Source organism: Monodelphis domestica, chromosome 2 (genome assembly GCF_027887165.1).
Source record: "Monodelphis domestica isolate mMonDom1 chromosome 2, mMonDom1.pri, whole genome shotgun sequence".
Lineage (NCBI taxonomy): Eukaryota > Metazoa > Chordata > Mammalia > Didelphimorphia > Didelphidae > Monodelphis > Monodelphis domestica.
In genome coordinates, this window is record NC_077228.1 from 179,473,012 (window position 1) to 179,495,105 (window position 22,094).

The 22,094-nt window shown below is 34.5% G+C and overlaps 1 protein-coding gene across 2 annotated transcripts in view; it reads right to left on the minus strand.

The window, feature by feature from the left end:
- Positions 1-22,094, minus strand: part of CLTC (clathrin heavy chain) — a 73,788-nt gene that overhangs the window by 13,931 nt on the left and 37,763 nt on the right. For both annotated transcript variants that reach the window (XM_007481784.3, XM_016430314.2), the window contains exons 8-21: positions 20,024-20,224; positions 16,779-16,931; positions 15,885-16,007; positions 15,540-15,677; positions 11,933-12,097; positions 11,311-11,491; positions 8,987-9,150; positions 5,358-5,483; positions 4,497-4,639; positions 2,062-2,296; positions 1,708-1,830; positions 1,466-1,611; positions 1,001-1,184; positions 598-790 (exon numbers count right to left, since the gene is read on the minus strand). In XM_007481784.3, the coding sequence (XP_007481846.1) occupies positions 598-790; positions 1,001-1,184; positions 1,466-1,611; positions 1,708-1,830; positions 2,062-2,296; positions 4,497-4,639; positions 5,358-5,483; positions 8,987-9,150; positions 11,311-11,491; positions 11,933-12,097; positions 15,540-15,677; positions 15,885-16,007; positions 16,779-16,931; positions 20,024-20,224 (2,275 nt within the window). The remainder of the gene's footprint in view (positions 1-597; positions 791-1,000; positions 1,185-1,465; positions 1,612-1,707; positions 1,831-2,061; positions 2,297-4,496; positions 4,640-5,357; positions 5,484-8,986; positions 9,151-11,310; positions 11,492-11,932; positions 12,098-15,539; positions 15,678-15,884; positions 16,008-16,778; positions 16,932-20,023; positions 20,225-22,094) is intronic.

Genomic DNA, 22,094 nt, shown 5'->3' on the forward strand with positions numbered 1-22,094 from the left:
TGGATGGGAAGGGTAAATGGTACCCTATCAGAATAAAATGCTTGAGGGCTGTGGGACTGTTTTGATTCTGTCATACTGTGAAACCTAGCAGAATACTTTGCATATAGTGAGGGCTCAATAAATTTCTGCACAATTAAATTAGGGGAGGAAAAAAGTGTCACCTACTGGGAACAGTGATAAATGAGATGAGTCTGAAATTAAGTTGATCTTGCTGCCATAATAGCACACATTGAACTAGTTTCTTTTCCTTGATGGGTAAAATTGAGAGAAAAATCTTACTAGTTCAAAAAGCAGGACAGACATATCCTCCCACAGTGGGAGGCAAGGTTAGGGGAGTTGGGTTAAAGAGAAGATGTAGGGTAAAAAGTATATGACTCCTAAACACAATCCTATGCATGTTTAATTTTAGGCAATATACTTTCAACTTTTTTTTTAAATCTCAGAAACCATTTAATCCAACCCCTTTATTTTAGAAAAGAAACTTGAGGTCTAGGTTTAAATCTTTCAAGGTTTCAACACAATTCAGGGCTATTCATTAATCAGCTTTAATTAGGGCCTAGCTAAAACACATGGACCTGAGATCATTATTAGTCATACCACTAGTATTGGCAGCCTGAACAACTTCCATGTAAGATGAAGGGTCATCCGCTTTGATATAGGAATCAATAGCTTCTTTCACCATCCCTTTCTGCAACTGAGCCTTTGCAAGCTGACTCCATACTGCAGGTTCATTGCAGCGTTCAGCAAATTCATATGCACGATCCAGGTTTCCAATGTGTTCAATCAAGACCTAAGAAATAAGTTTGTTAAAAATTAGCATATTGAATATACAATTTGTTAAATCTGGGCTTTCCCACTAGTAACAGAAAAAAAATGATGGCATCTTGCCTCTTTTACTACTACATAACAAGGATGTTACAATGTGTATACGACAATTAACTGGTATGAAAGGAACATATGATTAAATAATCTGCCCTGAAATGGTCAATTTAAGTTTTACCTGTACAGCTGAAGTATTAACATCAAATTTCCTGAAAATGGCAAATGCCTCCTCAAACAACTCATTGCTGATGGCAATATTAGCAATATCTGGAGCATCATAATTATCTAGTCGATTGATATATTCCATAACACGGGTACGGTCAGCTTTAATTGCAGTTAGGATAAGGAGGTTTTGTAGATTCCTATTAAAGACAAATTAGCAGTACTTGAATGTAATATATTAAAGAAACTACTAATAATAAATAGATAAGGATATCAAATCTAGATAGGAAGAAGGGGAAAGTGTGCATGTGTTAGAAGTATTCACAATCATAGTCACTCAAGGAGAGACTTCTTTATTTCTTGATTTCTTTTATTCTTCTAAGACTGACTCAAGCTATAGCCAAAACAAAAATGATTTAGTTGTGCCTTTGTCACTATTTGCAAAAATGTTACACATGAAGATACATCACTCACAACATACCTGTGTTCACTGAATACTGAGTTGTCAAGAACAATTTTCTCCAATAGTTCAATGAGTTCATTGGGAAGGTCTGCAGTCATGAAAGCTTTGACAGTAACAGATACCTCTTCAGGATCTTGAGTCTCAGACAAAGCTGTCTGTACAACCTGAAAAATGAAGAGAACAAGAATCTCAAGTTAAAGACTTATCCCTCTCTCATACTCTCTGCCAATGACAAGTGCATGCATCATAACCAGTCTCACCTGGTCAATCAGGGGCCTCCTATAAGGATTGCTCTCTAGGAGAACACTACCCCAAAGCTCTGGATCCTTACGGCGAACCAAATAGCGGGAAAGACTTTTGAAGAGAGAGTTTTCATTGCAAACCTGCATAACAAGAGAGAATTTGAGACTAAAAACTAGATTAAAAAACCCCTCTCCTACCAAAAACACCACTCCATGTCTATTTTCTACTGTTCATAGAAAACTGTAATTTACCATAACATAACCAAAAAAAGGCATTCACTGAAATGAAAATTCTTAAAACCACCCTCACAAATTCTTAGCATCTACAGTTGTTTTTGAGTCATTTCTATTCATATTATAAAGGATACATACATTAATAAGTTCCAAATCACACTGGCCACGTTCATAAGCCACACATGCTAAGTGGGGATCCCTCTTCTCACAATATTTTCCAACAACACGACTGTCATAATAAGGATTTTCACGAAGAAATCTTTCTGGGTTGTTGTTACTGTCAATGTAGATTTTAGCTAGTGCATTGTGAGTAGCAGGCTCCTCACAACCCTCATGAATTCTGGCTTCTAGCCAAGGCAGTAGAAGTTTTAATCTAGGAGAAAATACACAAATCTTTATTATAAATACCCATCTGACCTGTAGTGTAATACCTGAAATGCAGTACTTACTAAGTACTTTGCAAACTTTAAAGCTCAATATAACCATTAGCTACTATTATTAATATTATATTATCTGAATGTGTTATAAGAGGCTACCAAAAGGAAAGAGCAAAATATCCTTTCCTGGTGATACAATGGATAATTGTAGTCAGTGCATAGAACTTGCTGGATTTTTCAAGTGACCGACAAATTGACTTTCTGAACCTAGAAAACTTAGTATGTAACTGTAAAATGTCACCCAAGTATAACCACCCATAAAACTCAGCCAGAATAGAAACTCAATGATGTAATATAAAGACTAACTGGAAATACTAATATTAACTGGAAATAAAACCTTTTGACAAGAAGAATTCAGCTGCTCTAAGTAGGCTTTGGCCATATACTGCCTTTCCCTTAAATCTCTGCACAGAAATAAATAACCAAAGAGAAAACAGGGTTCAGATTCTAAGTTCTAAGCTCCTAGAATCATAATCATTTGTAACCCAAGCAGATGTTTTAATCATCTGATCAAGATTTCTAGATTAAGGTAACAGTAGCCAAAAAAAAAAAGGTTAATGGTCTTAGCTAAAAGACAACAGGATGATAGAAATACCTCGCAATTCAGAACGAGACAGCACACAATAAACTTATAGTTCCTCTAAATATTAAAATATCTACATCAAATAACTATAGTGTCTAAAAGTATTTTTATTCTTGTTATCTCAGCATATCTTAGCCACTTATGGGAAGTAAGCTTTAAATATTCCTGAATATCTGAAACATGAATAAGCTTTAAATTACATGGAGGTCATAAAAGGTGCCATTCATGGCGTATTTTCAAAAAGCAGCTATTAAAAGCATCTATTATATGTGAGGGACTATGCTAAGCACTTTATAAATATTTCATTTAATCCTCACAACAACCCTGGGAGGAAGGTGCTATTATGATCACTATTTTATAGCTGAGGAAATGGAGGCATGCAAAGAAACTTGTTCAGGGTCTTACAGCTAGGTTTTTCTGACTCCAAGTCCAATGCTCAATACATTGCACACCATCTCCTATGGTTTCAATCAAAATTTAAAAATTCTTCAGTCTCTCTTGGACACGTTAATTAGTTAGCCTTATTGTTCAAATTCTTTTGCAAGAATTAAGATAGTATTCCTATTTGTTTTTCTCTAGTCCGTTAAGAAAGTATATTTGATTTAGCTACAAAGCCAAATGACCTAACCACAACTAAATGGCTGGGCCCTCCTAAACTACAAAAGGCAACATTTTTTCTTGGTGATCAGAGAGGTTGGGGAGAATAATTTTGAGATACTCATCACATAGACCTAGGACAAGGCAATTGTACAATCTACATTAGTTCTAAATTTGAAATTTAGATTCCACATGTCCACTGTTACTGATCACATCACTCACAATGTGAGCACATGCAGAACACAAGATTTCATATCATACATCAAAGAATATAGAAATTTACCAAGAGTAATATTAAAAAGTGGTCTCACATTGACTGCACTGCTCACATTGTGAAATATGCACTCTGCATATTTCATACCTATATATTGTTCTAGCACTATTATAGCATAAACAATGTCATCATAACATATGACAAATTCTCCATCTGGGATTTACTATCCTTTTGCTTTATAATTGTACAGACTGCCCCTTTGTGCAAATAAAGAGTTCCTCTTTTAGAGCTTCCTCTTCTTTTTTTTTTTAAACCCTTACCTTCCATCTTGGAGTGAATATTGTGTATTGGCTCCAAGGCAGAAGAGTGGTATGGGCTAGGCAATGGAGGTCAAGTGACTTGCCCAGGGTCACACAGCTGGGAAGTGTCTGAGGCCATATTTGAACCCAGGATCTCCCATCTCTAGGCCTGGCTCTCAATCCACTGAGCTACCCAGCTACTCCTTAGAGCTTAATTTTTTATCTTTTGTCTTCCATTCCAAGAAATCTGCATTCTAGTCAATCCAACTTTTCTCAAAGCAGAGGCTACTAAACAATCAAGAAGCAGTCACTAACATACAATAACAAAGATATCCTATTCAACTAGATTAGTTTTATCACTGATTATTTTTCTAAACAACTTAATTTGGGTTTAAAAAAAGCAATAATTTTATTCATTTAACAAAGTTAAAGAGTTTCCATACCTGTTCCTCTTTTCAACTTCAGCAACAAGTTCATCAGTAGAAAACTGACCTCTCACTACAAGAATCAAGTTCTTTATGACATCTTCAGAGCAATCAACATCAAGCAATCCCCCAATAACTACTGGGAGACGACTTGGATTCACCTACAGAAAGCAATGATATATTATTTTAGCATTGTCACCTCCAAAGAATGTTGCTTGAAATAATATTTTCTTTCACTCTACCAAACAAAGGAATGTTTTTGACCATTTTATTCACTTATAATCCTCTAAGAATAGTATGCTATGATATATCATATAGACATGTATTTGACATAAGATTTTTAAAGGCTTGGCCTATTAAGTGCTATTAAACTAAAATGGCAATGAGTATTGGTTTAACAGTCTAGCTAAATTTGGAAAAGCTCTCAAGAATAATTTTGGGCTTTATCAACTTATGAAATCTAAGTCACAAAAGGAACTAGAAGAAATATTCACAAATAATGGCCTCATTTATCTTTTGAAATATCTAAATTAATCCTTATTTGGATATGAGCTTTTTTAAAAAAAAAAACATAACAGTATGTAAAAATATTGTCCCAAGGGTCTACACATAATGGAACACATGAATTTTTGAGCCAGTTTTTTTCTTTTTGACAAAGTTAAGTAGGTAAGTATGGGAAAACTTAAGGAGCTAAAGACAAGAATGCAGTCTCTTCTAAATCAATTATAACCCTAATATTTATTATACATTCAAGTTTCTTGCATTACAGCACAAAGATTAGAAAGGATGATATGCCAATAATTCAACAAGACTGGTTTAATGGTTCAAAACCTCCAATGCAATACAACATATAATCCATGTGTTTAATTTGTTACTTACCTTCTGTACATAAATCTCAATATATTTCTGGAGATTATTTCTATATAAGTAGAGCACCAAGTCATGAACAAAGTCAAATCGATCACAAACAATGATGAGTGGTAACTGGTCTGTTAGTTTTGCTTCCTGAAAAAGAACACATGAGAAAATTCTTTGAATTTTCATTAAAGTACACATTATATATCATTTGTTTTAAGATATGGCCATATTCTTGTTAAATGCAAAAGGGCAATCAATTCTTCTAGAGTAGTTTCATATTCAGAATAAAGAGTATCCTAATAACCTGAGTATGCATGTTCCCAGGGTTATCAGTAAACTCACTAGCTAATATCTATAGCCAAATAATAATCTAACAAGTCCCTCACAAAGTAGGCCCTTTCCCATGCCCACATTTACAAGACTATTAACAACCACAGGACAACAGGTATGACAAACAACTATACTTCAGAATTTGATTGCCACTGGCATTGAGTGTAGGATTAACACACTGGGATGTTAATAAATGCAAAACCAACACTTGAAAATTGCTTTAAGCACTCTGCCAAAATTGTAGAACTTACTTTAGTTTACATTTGTTGCAGATGGATAACATTTAGTTCCTTCCCTTCCCAATTTAAGGATTCCATTGCATCCATCCACTCAAATGCTTTTCACTCAGCCCATTCAATGAAACACGATGTCCATGAGACAGAAGCATTATGTGTTGTAGTAAGACTAAGGCCAGCACAGGCCATTAAAGAAGAGATGCCCAGACATCAATCAAGCTGTGTTAAGCGTTACACATCCCAGGATATAATCTTACATACGTATAAACTGACATGAAAGATGCTATGGACAGGTGGGAAAGACCTGCACTGGGAAATTTACCTGGTACATGTCCTGCACATTCCACAGACACAAGGAACAGCACAAAAAACAACAATTTCCATCAGGAATTTATTTACATACAGACAGACTAAAATTCCTCAATGAATGCTTTTAAGTCTCTGCGGAAAGCGAGCTGAGAAGCCTAAGAGACTTTCCTCAATGACAGTGAAAATTAAACTATGTTTGTTAATTTAAAACAAAATCTAATCCTTGAGGTCTAACCAAGTCACAATGGTATAAAGTTATATATCTAATTATACATAGGCTAAGCTAGGAAGCATTTCCAGAATTTTTTAAAAAGTGTGGTTTGAAGGAAAATTACTAACAATTAAAAAAAAAAGCTATAACTCTTAAATCCAGTTACAGATTTGTTTTTACACATTAAGGAAAGTCTTTTAAGCAAGCTAATGCTTAAAGAAATAACCTTAAGAAAGGAAAAGAAATGATTCTATTATCTTGCTTTCACAAGAGTAGTCAACTAAAAGAATATTTTTTTCCCTCAATGATCTATGAATATTAGTAAACTATTGTTTGTGGCATTATTTTCATATAAATGTAATAACACACTTCCTTTTATTTTTAAGAATCAGCATACCTGAAGATAATGCCAGATAGTTCAGGATAAAATTGGTTGCTCTATGAAAATTACTGTTTGAAGCAATGTAAAAACATAACTAGCATGTAACGTCTACTTAAAATGGGAAAAATGGATATTTGTTCAATAAATATAATCCTGTGCAAGGCAAATGGTAACTTTCCATTATGCTGATTTACTATTCTCTCCAACTAAAATTAAGATTTTGAGAACAATTATAATAATTTTGACCAATTATTGAACACATTTAAAGCCATTCTTAAATGTTAACTGAGAACAGCTTTAAGCTTCCTACTAAATTTAAGGCATCAGATTAACTTCATTAAGTTCATAGTTTCACAGTGTCCCACAGAGAAAAAAAAATTTTTCTTGTCAGTTTTAGACTGCATCTAACTTATTAGGAATCTTAGGAAGCTACATACTATTGCAGTCACAAAAGCTATTAAGTATATCTCAGCACAAATCTCTTCTTGCTATTGGATATGGAAAGTTTTGGGGTATTTTTACCTCTTATCTCTCTGATAAGTACAGACCAACTACAACCCAACCAAGCTAATAAATGCTCTTAGTAAAACAATTAGTTATAGCATAAAGCAATAAAGTTAAGAATAAGAGTAGTCTTAAAAAGAAAGTCTAAGTTGGCTTAATGTCAAGGGGGTCAATACTACCTATGCCCTACTCTGACAACCTGATTAGAGCTGAGGACTAAAAAGCACAAGCACCATTTCAAATTGAGTAATAGTACAAGACCAGATAAACTACCATAAAAAGTCAGATTAGTCCTAGAAGCAACTAACTCCAGGACTAAGAATGTTTAGGAGTCTTAATTCCAAGACCAAAGATATACCACAACTACACCATTTGACTCTCATATGAGATCTTGAACGAGGATAGTGAAACTGGCCAGATTTGGGGGTACAGAAGGGATGACCCTAATGTACACTTATTTATCCTTGAAGACTTGGTGAAATTGATGCCCTAACTAGGCAAAGAAGACAGGAAAGGTAATCCAATATAATTCTTTATATTTAGTGGGTCTATAATCTGAAGAAGCTGTTTTGACATGTGAATTTAGGTTTTCTTAAAGCTGTAGCTCTTCACAATAGCTACAGCAAGAGCTTTTATATTTTTGGTGAATCTATTCCAGCCTAAAATTAAAACTGAAGCTTTAGCACTTGGTATAATTCATAGGATGTAAGGTCCTGAGTTTAGTTGACTGCCAACTCTAAAGAACATGCTGGGTGAAAGATTATATAGTTATATAGGTTATATACTACTTTTCCCCCTCAGTTTACTTGAGAAGATATAGTTCTAGTTATATCTGTTATAGTTCTAACTTAAGATACTTCTGAAGGTCAAATTATAAGAAACTTTTGTAAATATATATTTTTTTTAATTAGAAGAGGAAAATAAATCCACTTGTATGCTAATAGTTGAAGTCTGTATGAGGAGATCAAAGACTTTTTTTTTTAGTAACATGTCAACATCTTCATCTTAATTCTTTTCCTACCAAACAATTTGTTGAGTGAAATAAATAAAGCTGTCTGTACTGAAGGAAACAGAAGTTCAAATTTTTTCTTAAATAGCTCATTATTTCAACAATGATCCACTCAATAGTTACCGTTTCTCTGAAGCTTGGTATTCAAAAGTAATTAGAATCTGATATTTGTAACCCATTCTGCTAATTATTCAAGACCAATACATAGCTGTCATGTCTGAGGAATGAGTATGAATATGAGGACTTATGTCACAGTAAAAAATTCCTTAAGATGCTAATTTTAATTCTTAATGACCACTATGTTAGTATATTTTGCATAATAATACATGAATAACAGATCAAATTGTTTGCCATCTCTAGGAGGGGGAAGGAGACAATCTGGATCTTTTAATTTCTGAAAATGTTATGTTGAAAATTGTTATTACACGTAAATGGGAAAATAAAATATCTTTGAATTTTAAAAAAAGATGCTAACTTTTTTCATGTGGTCTACTTCTTACCAATTTCCTCCTCTACTTGAGGGGAAACTATAAGTTTAACTTGCAAGAAATGCTCTCAATTATTCATCTTAACAGATTTAGGGATTAAAGTAATTTCAAAATCTCCTATCATTAATGATCTTTTACCAAGATAATTATCTGTAGACTTACTATCTTCAGAAACACTTACCTTGAGAAAGTTCTTGACCCTCTCTGGATCATAACAGTTACTCTCTCGGCAGATTCTCTCTACCTCTTTGATCTGTCCAGTCTTACAGGCTGCCTGAATATATTTAAAGTGCACATCTGGGTCCTGACTGAAGTTGACAATGGATCCCAGGAAATAAAAAAGTCCTTTCAAAAAAATTAAAAGACAACCATTAAAATTCATGATTTTCCCAAGCTAAGAAGTCACATATTATCATACAAATAACTCATAAACCTTCATGCAACAACTGCAAATGAAAAAAATGAACCTAGAATTAAGATTCTAGGAAGGAGATATGTTTAAAAGTGTTATGCTAGCCAGAATTACTGAGTGGTACGTAAAGTGAAACGAAAATGCTTTGTGCTCTTACTTTCAAGAACCATACAGATGCCTCATCATGATATAGAATTAGCATTAGGTTCTAGCAATGAGTCAGCTGAGTATTAGCTCTGCCAGGTATATAATACAAGCTAGAAAGTTTTTGTATATGCTATTTCTGTTGGCACAACATAGCTAAATCCAAAGAAATTTATTACCAGCATGGTAACAGAATGATGAGTTTTCCAGAGCCAGCAACTCTCAAAGACCATCTACTAAAGAAGCATGAGGATCTGCATGTGTGGACACAACCAGACAAAATCAGTTTCCTGAAGTAGTAAAAATTAGGCACACTGGTAGCTAGCAATATACCTTGCTCAGAGACAGTATGACATCCAGTTACATGAGCACCTCAAACATACAGACCTCCAATAAGACTGTTCTACAAGCTTTGTAATTTAAAAAAGTGATTAATCTAACAATACAATAGAAAGTATTATGATCGGAACATTTGTCTCAGTAGAATGCTTTAATCAAAACTCCATGGATCATTTTTTAATATCAAAGTCTTTATCCAACCATTTCTTACTCCTATAACTTACTCTTCACATCCCAGCAGACAATAAAATCCTAACAAGAACCAATTCTAAGAGTTTAACAGGCAATTTCTTGCAGATACTGAAATCTCCTACCACCTACTTTAGAAATTCTACATTTGGTATCTAAAAAACAGACCTATTAATTTAATAACTGAAGATAAAATTTTTTCAATGAAATTTCTTTAAAATGATTTATAAAAATGGCAGGCCATTTTGAGAATGGTAATTTAACTACTAAATATGATAATAGCAACTCACTAATCATTAAGTTCCTATAATTAATATTTATAAGATATGTTTCTAATAATGTACATATTCAAAACAAATAATCTTTCCTTCCAAAACCTGACTTTCTTACTCTCCTATTTGCTCACAGTACCATTATTTTCCCAAGTCACCCAAGCTTCAAGTCTTAAGTCATTTTTGATGCTTTCTTTTATATTCTTCTATATTTTTTCAGAATCTATTCAGTTGCTAAATTTTGTCAGTTCTAACACTAAAATCTCTTTAGGATTAGCATCTTGTTATCATACTATCATTTCTCATCTAGACCACTATAAAAGTCTCCTCCTAATTAGTCTCCTTACCTCCAATCCATTCTTGGTATAACTAAGAAAAATTATTTTCCTAATGTAAAATATACTCTAGCCAAGAAAACTCTCAATGACTCCCTACTTATATCTTGCCTTTCAAAGTCCACTAAAACCTGAATCCTCTTACTTCATACCAACTCCCTCCCAAATATTGTATATAGTCCAACTAGAATACTAGCCATTCTCCAAACCTGTCTCCTCACACTGGTACTAACCCTATACCTGAACAGATTTTTGTCACACTGAAATCTTTCCTTTGTTTTGAGATCAAATCCAAATGCAATCTCTTCTGCAAAGCTTTCCCTGATCCCCATCCCATCTCCCAAACAGAAGTACTATTAATTCTTGAAACTCATAAGTCTACTTGATCTGGATCTTAACTTCATCCTAAATTTGCATTATAGCCAGTGTACATCTCCTATCCTTCCAGGAGGTTTTAAGTGCTTCAAGAGCAGAGATGGTCATTTGTAGTTGCAGTTCCTACTTTGCACACAGTACTCAACCTGTTTTTTTTTTTTTTTGGCAAGAAACATAGGACTCAAGACTATTAACACTTCAAGTCTATTGGGATACCAACTACATGAATAGTGGTGATGAAACTGGCTTAAGATCTAAGCCTCACAGATCTTTCTGAATGTTTTCCTTTTGAAATGCAAAACAAAACCCATTCCTGAAGGAAGTCTCTCAAAGAAACACATTTTCAGAAAGGGAGAAGGTAATTTTTCCAGCTAAAACAATTGTTCATCCCTTACACAAAAGTATATCTTTTTCATAGTGCAAAATTCTTAAACTTTACCTTCAAAACTCTTAAAAGATTCAAATAGTTCAATCAGGGACTGAGTTGAGAGTTGTTCATGATATTTGGAAGCCACCTGGACACAAATTTGTAGGTTTTGGCGAATATTGGCAGAAAGCATAGCCCTAAGACACTCCAGGGAATCTTCCACAGATAAGGAGCCAAAGTAATTGACTAACCACTAGAAGACAAAAAGATGAAAAAAGGTCATGCTGAGGTCAGGCTAATAGATAATCCATAAATATATTTTCCATAATACCAGCTAAGAACTACCATGTCCATGGGGAGGACATAGATAAAAATAACACACTGTACGGTACACATTCTTTTTTCTTTAAAAACCCTTACCTTTCATCTTGGAATCAATACTGTGTATTGGTTCCAAGGCAGAAGAGTGGTAAGGGCTAGGCAATGGGGGTTAAGTGACTTGCCCAGGGTCACACAGCTGGGAAGTGTCTGAGGTCAGATTTGAACCTAGGACCTCCCATCTCTAGGTCTGGCTCTCAATCCACTGAGCCACCCAGCTGCCCCCTGTACAGTGCATTCTTGGAGGGAACAAAAAATCCAATGAGATCAAAGACCTAGAGTAAAATTAAACTGATAGCAGGTATGTGAGATATACCTCAGGATTCAGAAGATGGGTGTGAACAACTGCACGCTTAATATCATACAGATCAGTGAAGTGCTCCAGTGCACGCTGTAACAGGCCAGCTTTTTCACAGAGTTGAGCGATATGAGCCCGGTCATAATGCGTGAACATCTGGTTCCCTAAAATAGCATCTGCAACCTAGGAGAATATACAAAGAACAGTTATTTTTTTTTCTTTAAGACTACTGATTCTGTAACCAGGATCATTATGGAATTATTTGTAAACCATAAATTACTATATAATATAAATAGGTATTTGTTATATGTTGACTATTCATTAGTGACTTACTAAAAACAAAAACCTATAAGAAATCTGAAATATATGACATTTTGTTACAAGACCTGTAAACCTCAAAATTTCCTTAGACTTATAAATGTTGGAAATTTCACCATTGGGATATTTCATACTTGGAAAATTTCTTACTGATAGTCTATTGGAATGGGAACTCCATTGGCATGGGAGGTTCCTTCTCTTCCCTTCTTAAGATTACTTTAGGACAGAAACCCTTTGCTGAACAATGGAAAGGACTTTGACCTATGCTTAAGCATAGAACAGGAATTTCTTTGAGTCTTGATTGATTTTAGAATTGATACAATGGAGATACTCCACCCTATTCAGTCCTAATAGAATTGAGTAAGGGCTGCAGCCTAGATCAAAATTTAATTATTCCAATCTCTACCATACTCAAGTTAACAGGATTTAGAAAGGGCTGTAGCAAAGGAGTATAGATTTAATCATTTGAAAATATGACCTTCAACAGACATGTGCAAAAGCCAGAAACCTCTGGGCGGTCCTGGGTTAAGCGAGAGCCTCCATTGACAGGGAAATTGATGAAGAGTGATTGGTAGATGTGAGGACTGAGGGGAGGCAACTTGGATGGTGTCCTTAAAGATAGGAGGGTCTGGAGACTGGGAGAGGGTGGAGGATTGAGTTTTTGGTCGGTGTGGTTCCTGGGCTCTGAGGAAGCTTGCTCTGAAGGAAGCTGAAGGTGGGGGCCTCTGAGACTGTTTCTCCATTTTGGACACGTGAGTGAAAGGGACTGATCTCTTTTCTTTGCCCCAGCTATCTAAGGGCTTGGGCCTTTTGGCCCAGCCTAAACAGAAGGGGTATTTAAGCCCTATTCCCTTCTCTCCCCTTTCTCTCTCTATATATATCTCTAATTCCTTTCTTGCTCCTATTGTAATTAAACTCCAAAAAAAAGGCTGACGGCTGACTTGAGTTTTTCATTTAGGAATTACATAGCTGATTCCTTGGCGACCTTAAATTAATATATATCAGTCTTTAAAGTGATTCCCTTGTAACAGACCTAAGTAAGAAATGTGCCAAAAGGGCTAGACTATAATAGGTATGTAACTAAACCTTTTCTGAGAAGCAGTACTATATAACAGATAGAGAACCAGCTTCAAAGATAGGAAGACCAACATTTAAGCCCCATCTCCGATTCCTCCTCGCTCTGTGACTGTGAACAAATCATCCAACTTTCCAGTGCTCAAGGTACCTCTCTTAAAGCTGTAAGTTAGTAAAGCACATTGGTACATGTAAGTTTTCTACCCAGAGTTCCCAGAGGTCATTTCCATTTCCTCATACCCTCTCTCCTCTTAAGATCATGAGACCCTTTCCTTCCCCTCAGTCTCCTTTCAAGTCTCTTGTATGTATGGTTTTCCCTCATTAGAATATAAGCAAGTACAGATACCATCTTTCTTTTTTGCTTGTATTTATACCACACTTACCAAAGTACCTAGTACACAGGAATCACTTAAATTCTTTATTTTGATTCCCTACAAGACTTTTCCATTGGTGACCTGATCTTTTAATTGAAAATACGGAGGTCATTCAGCCTGAGCTCTCTCCCAAGTTTACTGAGTCCCTTTGACACAGCTCCCTTCCCCCTCCCCATTCTCTCCATTCTGCAAATCTGATGAGCTAGCCTTTCTCACCAAGATCAAGCCCTCATCTATTCCCCAGCAGATTTCCCTTCAACCATCTCTTTCCTTTCTCTAATCTCCAACTTCTCCCTATGTACTAGTTCCCTTGCTACCTACAAATCTGCCCAAATCTTTTTTTAAAATTCACTAGGATTCTATTTTCCCTCAGACCAACATCCTATAGCTCTATTCCTTCTCTCAACCAAACTGGCAGAAAAAGCTATCTACTCTTGTTGCTTCTGTATCTTTTATTCTCAACTCTGCAATTTGGCTTCCTCCAAAGTTAGCGACTATCTCTTAAATAATAAATCTAAAGGCTTTTCCTCCCATCCTTATCCTTAATGACTTTTCTATAGCATTTTTCAGTTAACAACCTTTTTCACCTAAGGATTCCCTTATCTCTGAGTTTTCATGATACTACTCCCTCTTGATTCTGCTACCTATCTTTTCATTCCTTCTCAATTATCTTTACTGAATCATTATCCACATCCTGGTCTTTAAGTGTGGGTGAGCCTAAGACTCTCTTGAGCTCTCTTTTCTTTCTACATTTTCACTTAATGATCACTATCAGCTTAAAAGGTTTTATTTCTTTTAACCCAATTCCCAAACCTTCATCCCTTGTCCAACAGTCCCAATTACATTTCAATGGACACCTATATATAGAGAAAGAGAGATCTCATCTCCTTACTCCAATTCTCCTTTCTTCTAAATGTCCCTAATTCTTCCAAGTGTACCAACATCCCTGGAATCTACTATAACATTAGTGTCATTCTGTATTCCTCCCTCTCAGCTCAATCTTACTATTTCTATCTCAATGTTTCTTGCATTGTCCCCATCTCTATTCTGATAGCTACCGCCCTCATCACTTCTCACTTAAATTCCAAGAGCCTTCTAATTAAACTCACTACCTCAAGTATTTTTCCCTCATTAATCTATCCTCTACCTAGTGGTCAAAATGTTTTTTCTCAAATGCAGGTCTGTCACTCCTCTGCTCAAACTCTAATCTCTCTTTATTGATTTTAAGTGACAACTCCTTCTCCATCAGAATTCCCACACAATTGGATTGAATTCACCCTTCCAGTCTCATCATACAAGTGTTCCCCTTCCCACAGTCTATGAATTAGCTAAAATGGCCATAACATTCTAAACATATAAGCCATTTTTTGTTCCACCATGCCTTTGTGTAGCCGCCTGCATCATATCTGGAAGTTGTGTCCTCATATTGCTTCTCAGAATCACGTTTCTTTCAAATTCAATTCAATCACCATGAAGACTTTTCTAATCATTCTACCTATAAGTGTCTTCCTCCCTAGTCTCCTACAGATGCCACCAACCAAAAACACTTTGTACTACTTTACATATACATTCATGTACGTGCTTCTCATGACAGAATGTTAGCTCCTTGAGGTCAGATTCCTGTCTTCGTTTCCCTAGCACACTACCTAGCATATGAGGCATTTAATAGATGCTTCCCAACTGATTCATCAGTAACAATATAATATTATGCTTTTAGAAAGATGAAGACATATAGCAATATGCTAATAGGATTTCAAAAAATTGTCACTAGAATTATAAATTCTGTTTTCATCTTGATACACAATCTCTCTAACAAGAAGACTCTTAAAACATCATTAAAAGCACAAGAAAAAACATACTTGAGGAGCATGCATTAGGTTCATCTCAAGCAACCGTGTTTGCAAGGGACCCTCAGATGGGCGATTATTCTTCAGGGCATCTAGTAAAAATGCAGTGCACTGCTGGATTAAGTTGTATTCCATAAATACATCAACAATCTATGAAAGAAAAAGAATGTGAAGATATCATTAGATGTAAACATGAGAACAAACATCTGGTTTCACAGATTCAAGATCCACTTGTATTAATGAAATGCCATAATTTCTTTAAATGTTCTGTCCTTCCAAACTTTAGTTATAAATCAGCTACTTTTTCATGTACTTAAATCGAAGTCTAGAAGCAAATAGGCATCTGATCACATTTACCTGTGTTATATCAGCAAGTGGTTCTTCATCTTGAACCAACATTTGAGCAAACTGTTGACCTTGATCTGGGCTGATCCTCATTACATTTCTCAACAGAAAGATCCAGTCTGGAGTATAACCAACCTACAAAAATATTCAAAATTACATGTAAAAAAACCAAAGTCTCATTTTCAAGGCATAAACATTACTGTTTTCCTATATAAGAACTCATTAGAGGTAGAGCTATGATGACACTGAATTATCCCAAGATGCCCCTCTCAACAACTTTTCTTTTCTTTTTTTTTTTTTAAATTAAACCCTTACCTTCCATTTTGGAATCAATACTGGGTATTGGTTCCAAAGCAGAAGAGTGGTAAGGGCTAGGCAATGAGAGTTAAGTGACTTGCCCAGGGTCACACGGCTGGGAAGTGTCTGAGGCCACATTTGAACCTAGGACTTCCCATCTCTAGGTCTGGCTCTCAATCCATTGAGCTACCCAGCTGCCCCCCCTCCAACAACTTTAAAATAACATCTCCAATCAAATTTTGAAGCACAAGGCTATGAGCCCAATTGAATAATATCCACTGTACTTCCTCTGATCAAGTAGAAAGAATATTGGATTTGTCCATAACAGGCCCATGCTCAGGCAATTCTCAGGTATTCTCAGGTATTCAGGACTGAAATTTCTCAGTCTCTTTTGTAAAATGGTAATAATACTATATTCTGTTTCAGTATGGAAATTGCGTTGTAAGCTTTAAAGTATCATAAGGTACATTGTTAGATATGTTTTGAAAATTTTAGAACTGGTATCTCCTCACTTTGTTAAAGCTAGTTCAACAAGTCACTTGATTTTCAGTGAGAGCCAAAATTATATGAACTCATAAGAAACAGAATGAATTGATTCACTGAACTTACTTTCTTGGCATACAGTACAATCTTCTGTACTTGGCCTGTTTCTGCAAAGCACTGGATAACTTTATTTGGAACATTTGCCCTCAGGTACACACTAAGTGCCAAGGTTGGGTCTACAGACTTTACTAGATCACCCAATTCTTCTGAACACTCCAACTGTTTTGGGGGGAAGGAAAAAAGGAGAAAAAGCCTGATTAATCAGATTCTCAGAACTGTTTTCCAAATTGTGGGACAAAAGACTTCCTCTTAAGAAAGGCATAAAGCAATGGACAAAATTAATAGATGTTTTAAAGTACACCACCTACATAAATATATCTAATTATTTCAGTAAAAAAAAAAATTTAAATCAAGTAAAAAGTGAACCACAATTAATTCAATCAAACTAACAGTGAATAACAATCATTTAAGATGATATATGCAATAGAGGACAAATCTCAAGTAGCACAGGTACACTCTGCCACTATAAGTCAACATAGGCTAATATACAAAGGCTGTCAGATTGTACTGGAATATAAAGCATATGAATTCAGAATTCCAAAGTCATTAATATTTCTCAACATCATTTAAGTATGATAAAAGTTTTCCAAAAAATATTTGAACTAAAAAAATTTAGTCGTTTTAAATTTAATATAAAACAATCATCAATTACTTCAGTATGTTTAAATTAAATAATTACCCTGTGTGATAAATACATAAGTTGTTTGAACAGAAAACTCATAGGGACAGCCAAAATTAACACATAAAAGACTAAGAGTAAGTTACAAAACTAGTTTACAAAGTTCAATCTAACTAATACTAGCAGCAAAACAACAATCCAGGACAATTCTGAGGGATTTATGAGAAAATGCTATACACATCCAGAGAAAGAACTGTAGGAGTAGAAATTCAGAAGGAAAACATATGATTGATCACATGGTTCGATGGGGATATGATTGGGGATGTTGACTTTAAATGATAACTCTATTACAAATATTAATAATATGGAAACAGGCTTTGAACAATGATACATGTAAAACACACTGGAATTGCTCGTCAGTTCTGGAAGAGGGAAGAGAGGAGGGGAAGGAAAGAACATGAATCATCTAACCATGGAAAAATATTTTAAATTAATTAAAATTTTAAAAGAAAAGCATCACACAACCGATCCACTTATGGACATTTTATAGGAAAAAATAAAACAACTTTATACTTTTAAAAAATTCAATCTAAAAAGTGACAATTTTGTATTCACTGGGATTCCTGAAACTCAGATTGAAACAACCTCTTCAAAGTAGATACTGATATTACTAATACATTAACAAAACATTATTTTTTTGAAAGAAAAATTAAGTTTTTATAAAAACAAAAACTGTCTTTCAGAAATCAAGTCTGTAACAACAAAATAATTGTTTTCATTATATGAATAAGAGAGCCTACAGAACTGCTAAGAATAAAAAGTCTCCTTCAGTAGTAGAAACATCAGTGGCTCTAAAGTAACACTAACTGGAGTCAATACTGTGTATTGGCTCCAAGGCAGAAGAGTGGTAACGGCTAGGCAATGGGGGTGTCAAGTGACTTGCCCAGGGTCACACAGCTGGGAAGTGTCTGAGGCCACATTTGAACCTAGGACCTCCCGTCTCTAGGCCTGGCTCTCAATCCACTGAGCTTCCCCCTTATAGTCGAATTTTAAAAAATTGAGCCTTTGAAATTGGTGCAAGATCTTCAAATCTATATACTCTGATCCAGAAAGACTTTTTCTGAAATAAAAATTATAGATAATACACTTACAAAACACGTTTTTTACTTCATTTTCAAATCTTAAAAAGAATGGCTATTCTGAAAATGAAATAACAAGACTTGTATATTCATTATGTGATTGGTCTGTAGAAGAAATTGTGATTTTTAAAGGACCTAGATCTTCACATAAAGGATAAAAATAAAAAAAGGAACCCATTTGCAACGAACAAATATAATACATGTGGGCTTATTTCCTCTATACAAGGACTGTTTTAATAGATTTGTCCCATGACTGAATCAAATATTTGATCCTGAAAAAATAAAAAACAAAACCCTCATGTTTTAGTTGTGAATGAATAATTTTTGACCTAAAAAACAAATATTAGCTACCATCTATATAATTTTATTTGTTTAAAACAAGGTTTTCTGCTATAACTGTTAAAAAGATAAATTATCTTTTTAGCAACATTCATGACCATGTTCTTGGGAACCTGCCTAAAAACAAGACCATTCACTATACAAGAAAATTGATCAAATTTTAATTAGTTTGTATGTTACCTTATGTTTTACTGTGAAAAGGCAGTAAATTCCTACTTTAATCTTAATAAAAGATTAGCTAAAAATATTTGCCTAGATTGTTAGGCAGAGATGAGGTTTCCACAGAGTTTACACATCTTTCTGGACCATTCGACTAGCTCAGCTAAACTTCAATTCTCTCCACAGAGCTGAGTAAACATCTACTGAAGACAGAGAACTACTATTGGCCTGTATTATGCTCAAGAGTAAGATCCTGGTGTGGTACTTCAATATTATTCCTCATGATTACAAGTATGACATATCTGCAGACAGTAACGGCATTGGAAGACTAATGTAAAGAATCATGGGATACTAGTACTTGTGTTTTCATAGCCCTATTAACAGTTTTATTTTCAATACTATCATAAACCACTATATCATAAAAATAACTATCATTTTTTATTATTTTAGCATGGATTTTAACCATAACCTACAGCATGAAAAACCATTGTTGTATTTCAACTACAAAACTATATCATGACCCATTAGCCTTTCCATTATTAGGAAACTTAACTGATAAAGAGATGACCATTTTTATGGTCAAATATCAAATTTTTTAATGGAGAAAAAGCTATGATACACATATAAGGATGAAATTTCTGTGCATGTTAATAAAGTTCTTGGTTCTCTAAAAAGTTACATCCACAGACCCGATCTTAAATTGCCCTAGGATTTCTATCATCCCAAGTATTATACTGCACACAATTTTCCCTCGAAATAAAGAACATTACTCTCCAGTGGAATGGTTTTAAGACACCTCAGATTCCATGAATTATCCCATATATTAACTACCTTGATAATAACCATAACCATTCCATTCACTATGAGCATCTGTGTTTTCTAGAGATATAGTGTTAGGTATGTATTTTGAGTGCAATCTAAAACAAGCTAAATTCCCCCACAAAAATGTTAGCATGGCATTTAATTTCATTAAATCAGTGCATATTAAATCTTACCTTATCTTCTTTTAACCATTTCTCTAACAGCTGTTTACGTCCCTGTTGAAGCACAGGCCTACACAGTTCTAAGGATTCATATTTATTTAGTTGGCCTTGGTCTAAAAGGATTCCAAAGTACTGAAGTAGAGGTGACGTCTGGCCCGGTTGTGCTGGAACACTCTGGAACCGACGGATGGTGTCTGGAGTACGTAAAATTCCCTTCAAGAAAGATGATTTGAGAAAAAATTATTTTTTTCCATTTAAATTTCCTTGCTTAATCAAAGTTTAAGAATATGGTACAGATAAAGAATGTCAAAAGAATTTTTTTTAATTGCAAAGGAAGGGAATCTAGCAGTACCAAATTTTAAATTGCATTATAAAGCAGTAAATATCAAAACTATCTGGTACTAAGAAATAAAAAGGTAGATTAATGGAAGAAGACAGATCTATAACATACTATAGTAAAAGATTAAAGTAACCTAGTATTTGACAAAAGCATAGATCCAGGTTTGGGGTATAAGAAATTACTGTTTGGTCAAAATTATCATTAACCAAGATAAGATCAAAATCAATACATGATCTTGACATAAAAGGAGATATCATCAGTAAGATAGAAAAATAGGGAACATGTTACCTATAAGATTTATAGGGAAAAGAGGAATTCAAGAGCAAATGAGAAATGGAGAGCACTGTGAGATGTAAAATGGATAATTTTGAGTGCATTAAACTAAACAGGTTTTTCTACATATTAAACAATGTTGCCAATAATAGAAGGAAAGCAGAAAATGGGGAAGGGGGGGTAGGGACAGCCTCTTGGATAAAAGTTTCGAATACTAAGAGAACTTTATCAAATTTATGAGAATAAGAGTCATTCAAATGGGGAAAAGATGTAAACAGGCCATTTTCAGATGAAGAAATCAGTCATATATAGGTATATGAAAAAATGCCACAATTCACTACTGACTAGAGAAATGCAAAACAAAAAATCCTGAGACATCATATCCATTAGATAGACTAAAATGACAAAAGGAAATACGGAAAAACGGGGTGGATGGAACTGTGAATTGATCCAACTATTTTGGAGAGCAATTTGGAGTTATACCCAGAGTTATAAAACTGTATTTATGGTCTATTTCCCAACAAGATGGAGGACAAAAGGGAAAAGAACCTATATTTTCCAAAATATTTATAGCAGCTCTCTCTGTGGTAGGCAAAGAATTAGAAATTGAAAGGATTCCTATCAATTGGGGAATGGCTAAATAAAATGTGGTACATAATTGTGATTGAATAGTATATACCTCAAGAAATAATGAGCAGGCTAATTTTTTAAAACCCTTACCTTCCGTCTCGGAATCAATACTGTGTATTGGTTCCAAGGCAGAAGAGTGGTATGGGCTAGGCAATGGGGGTTAAGTGACTTGCCCAGGGTCACACAGCTAGGAAGTGTCTGAGGTCTGGCTCTCAATCCACTCAACCACCTAGCTGCCCCATCCCCCCTAATTTTTAAAAAAAACTTTGAAAGAACTACATGGAATGATGAACAGCAAAATGAGTAGCACCATAACAATGTCATATACAGCAACAGATTTAATATTTGAATTATGAATTTTTACCTCTAAAAAATGGAAACAAGAAAGACATTAATCCATATATACATATGGATATGTATATCCAGCAAACTGGATGATAAATGATGCTTTCTATGATATGTGGAAGGGAAGGAGAGACTAAGATATTTAAAAATAAATTATATTAATAAAAACTAATAGACATACTAAAGACTATACACTAAGTTGATTAATGTTCTGATTTAATGTGCAATTACTGAATATATTCCTAAAAGCACTAATAAGCTGGCTAATCTATTTTATAAATGCACAATCTGTACATAGGTACACTTTTAAGGCACATGAAATTGGATAAAGCATAACAGTATAAATACCAACACTAAAATTTTAGATTCACTCTTATTAACTCTTCAATTGTCTCTTCATTAACATGACTTTCATCCTTTGTAAAATAGTAGTAAAAAAATGAAAGCCAAGAAATGATTGGGAAGAAAAAAAATAATACAAAAATACAATACAGT